At 38.7% G+C, this 5,981-nt stretch overlaps 1 protein-coding gene across 1 annotated transcript; it reads left to right on the plus strand.

Annotated features, from left to right (window-relative positions):
• Positions 1–2,997: 2,997 nt before the first annotated feature.
• Positions 2,998–3,787, plus strand: LOC140830156 (uncharacterized). The gene is made up of 3 exons (XM_073193442.1): positions 2,998–3,112; positions 3,179–3,240; positions 3,386–3,787. Exons 1-3 carry the CDS (start codon positions 2,998–3,000, stop codon positions 3,785–3,787), a joined length of 579 nt encoding a protein of 192 aa, XP_073049543.1.
• The last annotated feature ends 2,194 nt before the right edge of the window (positions 3,788–5,981 follow it).

Consider the following 5,981-nt stretch of genomic DNA (forward strand, 5'->3'; position numbering starts at 1 on the left):
GTCACTCACCAAGACCTCCAATATCATAGTTATTTATATCACCTGCATCAAACACACCTAGTGAGTCTAAAGACTCAACACGTCATATCCTTGATAACAAGTAATACGTAATACAGTTAACATATAACAGTGAAAAATACTTGTACTTAAAATATCATTTTCTTAATAATGCATAAACTTTAAACTTAAACATTTTCAAAACATAACATATCACATAAACATATTCATATTCATATCCATATTCGTGTCCATATTCATATTCATATTCATATTCATGTTCATGTTCGTGTTTGTTGAATTCAGATCGTGATTATGACTCGTATTCTTGATCGTATTGGGCTATGAATCCATCTAAAGAAAACCACAGTACTAGGCAGTGGGGAACACCAGCAACACTCTCACCGGTCAACTGGGCCCTGGCCTACGTATTAACATATTCATATTTGTATTCGTATTCATATCCGTATCCAAGGAAACACGATCGTGGGGCTCCCACTGTGACCATAACCCTCACGATATTTCCAACATGTTGTAGTCACAATCCCTTCACGTCCTTCAACATGTCATATTTCCATCACTTAATAAAAACATGCATATAATATCATTTTAATTTTGAAACCAAGCATGTAACATATATTTTAAATGTCCAATTTAACCCTTAATAATTCATGAACATTTAAAAATCATATTCCAACATATAAAAATTCATAAACATATGAAAAAATCATATTAGCATATAAAACAGCAAATAGGGCACTGCCATGACGTTTACTAATTTTCCGGTGTAAAAAGACCATTTTACCCCTGCACGTGACATTTTACGTTTTTGAATTTTTCTTGATTTTCTTGACTCTAACATTTCCAAATAATTATTTAAGCCTAAATTAAAATTTTCATAATTTTATTTAGCTTTAAAACTAAGTTTTTTAATTAATTCGTAATTGGACGTTTTTGAAAGCGTTTTAATTCCGAAAAATCCCAAACTTTAATATAAAATTCCTAAATTATAAATTTAGTAATTTTATATTATTTTATTCCCCATGAACCACGACTCAACCCCCGTGAGCCGTTTTTCAAATTTTTAAGTTTAGGAAACCTAATATGACACATAAACTTCGACCCCGAGTCATCTCTTGATTTTATCTAGTCACCCCCGAACCAAAATGAACCATACCCTGACCAACACCCTTAAGTACCCTACTGGAACTTAGGAACTCACGGAAACCACCCCTAGCCCCCAAAACCGAACCATACTTCTTTTACCGACACTGGCCGAGAATTGCATAAGGACAAGAACTTTTGTTCTAACTTCTAGGACCCTACTAACGAACCCAACCACTGAACCAACCCGTTGTGCCCTGAATTAAGACCCTCAGGACTTGAATTGACCCAGCCCAGGCCCCCTGGACCGAGCCCACAAGCCTGCACAAAACACAAAACTTGCGTGCCCCTCCTTAGCTTCTCTCGGGTAGGAGTCCTTGCTGTCAAGGACTCCTCCCATCCCTTAGCTCGAGTCCTAGCATGGCTAGGACACTTCCCTTGACTCCCACGTGACCTTGGCTAACCCCTGGAACCAAGCCCAGGCCTTGTACTCCTAAAACCGTGAACCAACAAGACACAACATGCCAAGTATGGTTCCAGCTTTCGTGTTTCATGGTTTCCCACGTTTTTGTGTGTTTCTAGGACTCTATATTCATTTAAAACATTTTCTAATCATGTCCTGATCATGGTAGCCCATTTAACACATATAAAACATGAATTTGGAAATTAAAAACACTAATTTAGAACCCATAAGCATATAGTTACGAAAATTTATCTTGTGTGCTATGTTTTTCCCAAAAAAATCATGCATAAACAAATACTATGGTGTGATGATGTTTTGAAGCAAAGAATAGGCATGCCTTTGTGTAATTTACGCATGAAAAACAGTTGACGATGACGAAGAACGACGACAAGACCTTGGCTTTGAACTTTTTTTTTTCTTAAGCTACCACCAAAATTTGCCTTAAGAATTTGTGTGTGTGTGTGTTCGTGACTTGAGGTGAGGAATTTCAGACTTGGAGACGTGAAGAATTGTGGGGTTTGGTGAGGGTTTTAATTATATTATATACTAATTAAACATAACAAGGCTTTAGGCCTATTAAGCCAACAATTTAGGCCCATTAGTCTTAATTAGGATTTAATTAGAATATTAAAATAGTTTTGGTAAAAATAGTTTGTAAATTAAATAGCCGGATTGCTAAAAAGTTCATATTTTTGTTGAAAAATCAACACCGATAAATTTTACGTCCAAGTGTATAAAATCACCTCAAAACCCCTTATTTTCAAAAATAAGAAAAACCCACAATCATATTTTAACTAATTTAAAACAATTATTGAAAAAAAACATTTTACGTTTTTCAGCCATTGGTCTCCGTTCTTCGATCGCAACTTGAATAATCCTTAAAAATATAGTTTTATGTAGAATGATAATTAAATCATATTTAGCATAAAATCATGCATGACACACAATTAATTTAGCAATTAAATCAATTAATTATTTATTTTCATATTCCCTAGATTTGCATGCTGTTCGGTTACGTCGTCTTAATTTTGGACCTTACACAAAGACCTACAGTTACTCTATTGGTGGCTGGGCATGAAGAGAGATATTCGGAAATTTGTATCGAAATGCCTCACTTGTCAGCAGGTGAAGGCAGAACATCAGAGAACAGTAGGGTTGATAAGGCCACTCCCTATTGTCGAGTCGAAGTGGGAGAATATTACGATGGACTTCGTGATTAGTTTGCCGAAAACAATGAAGGGCTACAATGCTATTTGAGTGATCGTCTGACTAAATCAGTGCACTTCCTACCAGTAAAGACGACATACTCCATGTCACAGTATGCCGAGCTGTATATTCGAGAGATAGTAAGGCTGCATGGAATTCTTGTTTCTACAATATCCGACAGAGATCCGCGCTTTACTTCATCGTTCTGAAAGATTCTTTATTCCGGCATGGGGACCAAGCTGTTGTTTAGTTCGGCCTTCCATCTACAAACTAACGGCCAATCAAAGAGAGTGATCAAAATTCTTGAGGACTTACTTCGAGCTTGTGTGATCGAATTCCAAGGTAGTTGGGAGCCGAAGCTCCCGCTAGTGTAGTTTACCTATAACAATTGCTTTCAATCATCTATAGGTATGGTTCCCTATGAGGTTCTACATGGAAGGAAGTGTAGGTCACCGATTCATTGGGACGAGGTCGGAGAGAGAGAGTCGAGATTGAAACGGATATTGTTCAGAGATCCGAGATAGGATGAAGACGGCACAGAGAAGATAAAAGAGCTATGCGGACAAGAGGAGGAGAGATCTCGAGTTTTTCGTTCGTGATCAAGTATTTGTCAAGATATCTCCCATGAATGGAGTTATGAGATTTGGGAAGAAGGGCAATTTCAGTCCGAGGTTTATTGGACCATTTGAGATCTTGGAAAGGGTGGGAGCATTGACATACAAGGTGGCTATACTGCATAATCTAGCAGAAGTTCACAGTTTCTTTCACATTTCTATGATCCACAACCACATGTCAAATTCATCACCTGTACTGAATTATGAGCCACTGCTGCTAACTCCAAATTTGACCTATGAAGAGAAACCGACGCAAAAATTAGGCAGGAAAGAGAATAGACTGCGCCAAAAAATGATAAAGATGGTCAAGGTCAAGAGGTTGAATCCTTCAGAGAAGGAAGTTACTTCGGAGGCCGAGACCGACATGAGGATTCGCTACCCTGATCTTTTCGGTAAGTACTGATTTCGAGGACGAAATTCTTTTGAGGGGGAGGAATTGTAACGCCCCCAAACACACTAACCACATGGATGCATGAAAATTTATTTGAAATGTATTTAAATTAGTGGTCTAGAAACATGTTTAGTATTGGCATTATTTAATGGTTATTTAACCTAATGTTATGAATATAAACTTTGTACAGTCTAATATATGATGTACGGCAAAAGGAGAGAGAACCGGGGACGATTTTGATAAGGTTTCTATTTTTAGAAACTTGGGATTTAGTAATCAAAATTTGGAAAGCGGAAAATTTATTTATAGTAAGGGAAAAACTTAATCGATAGCAATCTTTTGCTAGAAAATAAAAAGTTTGGGGTTTACGATGATAGAAACAAGTAGCACCAAATATTTTTAAATATTGTTGGAACTTTTAGGGGACTAATTATGGGTTTAATTAATTCCTTAATGGACCTAGATTAGTAAGAATTTAATTAAAATAATTAAGGCACTTAACTACAACTAAAGCCCGCTTAGCAACCTAATAACTTAATTAAATAAAACCTACCCACCCCTACACCATAAACTCACGCTACTTTCACTTTTAACACACACAACTCACACACACTAGGACTCTAGGGGGCCGAACTCTAGAGGAAGGAAGGGAAGGGAAGGGAAGGGAAGGGAAGGGAAAAAGCTTTGCATCCCGTTCGTCTCTTGTCGTGTCGTCGGTCGTATATCATAAGAATAAAGGAACAAGGCATGTCTCAAACCCTTCTTTACACCCCATTAAATCCATATTATTGCAAGAGTCTAATATTGTGTGAAAAGTTTACAAAACTGATTGTTTTTAATATCATGCATGTGTATATCTTGTTTCCATCGAGATCTTGCTAACGTTTTGAGAATTGTTGAGGGATGGATGCAAACTGATGGATTCAATGGTTGGTCTAGATCTTTAAGAAGAAAATTGAAGGGACAAAGATAAAACAAGAGCTGCAAGGGGCTGTTCAGCCATGCACCCCAAAGGAGTGTAGGCCGAGAGGTGAGAAGGGTGTGGTTTAGGGATCCCTCGGTCATGGGGGCTTCATGGGGTCTTAGCCATGGTCAGGGTTGGTTTACGGTCCTAGGTACTTCTTGATTGGGGTCGGATAAAAATTGGATGGGCTGGAGAAAAGCTGAGGCCGAGAGTGCATAAGATGCCGCGTAGGGGCTGTTTTGGTGCGTGGGGTTCCTATGGGCTAAGTGGGCGTGTAAAGGGCTGAACCAAGGGCTAGGGTCATGCCTTAGGTTCCTGGTGAGGGTCTAGTTTTAACCAAGAGCTTGCCAAAGGCTCCCACATCCACTAGAACATGAGAACCCTTGCTGCGTGCAAGGAAGATGTTTGGGGCACTACTGGTGCGTGGAGTTTAGTGCTAGGTGAGTCTAGTCTGTGTCCAAAAGGAACTGGTCAGGGTCTTTTTTACGGTCTAAGGAAGGGTTCTAGGGCCTGGTTCGGGGTCTTTTCGAGCCTTGGTCCGTTTGCAATCGTAAATTGCCTGAACGTGTCAAAAAAATGGCGAATTGAGCCTAGGTTAAAATTTTAATCCATGTTTCGGTTTTGGACTGTGCTTGGGAACTTCCATCAGCTTATATTGAGTCTTGAGATGTTATTGAAGGTTTGGACTCGGGTTGGTTGGAGTCGGAAGGGTAGTTTGTCATTTGTTTAACCGAAAACGCGAAAATGGTGGTAAATGAGTCATCCGATAAGTTAACTGAGTCGTTTTTGAAACATAGGTCCTATGAATGAATTTCCAGCAAGCTACTGGATATTTTTGGTGCTTTCAAAGTTTTTAAACTGAGTTGTTTTTGTTAAATCAAGCTCCGGGGTCGTCACGGTACATATAACATCGAATCGTGTGCTGTCGGTTCGAGAAAAATCGAGGGCGGTTTGCAACTTCTTAAGACAATTCTGAAAGGGGATCGGTTACGGTGACCGGAAGCGCAACGGAAGTTAAAAAAATCTAATTTTTAAGAAAAAATTTCGGCCACCATCCTTTTTGTGTAGCAAATACATTTAAACACCAAAATGTCATACATAGGGTGTTTTAGAAATTTACCTATCAATCTCAAAGATTGATTGTGGCTCCAACTAAGGTGTAAACACCTTAGCTCTTGAAGGTAGACAATCTACAAGCTTCACCTTTCTTTTGGACTCCTTTCTTCCAATCAAGCCCACCAC

This window comes from Primulina eburnea, chromosome 4 (genome assembly GCF_022965805.1).
Source record: "Primulina eburnea isolate SZY01 chromosome 4, ASM2296580v1, whole genome shotgun sequence".
In the NCBI taxonomy this organism is placed as follows: Eukaryota; Viridiplantae; Streptophyta; class Magnoliopsida; order Lamiales; family Gesneriaceae; genus Primulina; species Primulina eburnea.

Bases quoted from the DNA above. Each gene is read 5' to 3' on its own strand.
- LOC140830156 (XM_073193442.1), top strand. From the start codon at position 2,998: ATGGGGACCAAGCTGTTGTTTAGTTCGGCCTTCCATCTACAAACTAAC. The intron at 3,113-3,178 runs GTAGTTGGGAGC...AATCATCTATAG, and splicing joins TTGTGTGATCGAATTCCAAG to GTATGGTTCCCTATGAGGTT. The intron at 3,241-3,385 runs GTCGGAGAGAGA...GTATTTGTCAAG, and splicing joins CACCGATTCATTGGGACGAG to ATATCTCCCATGAATGGAGT.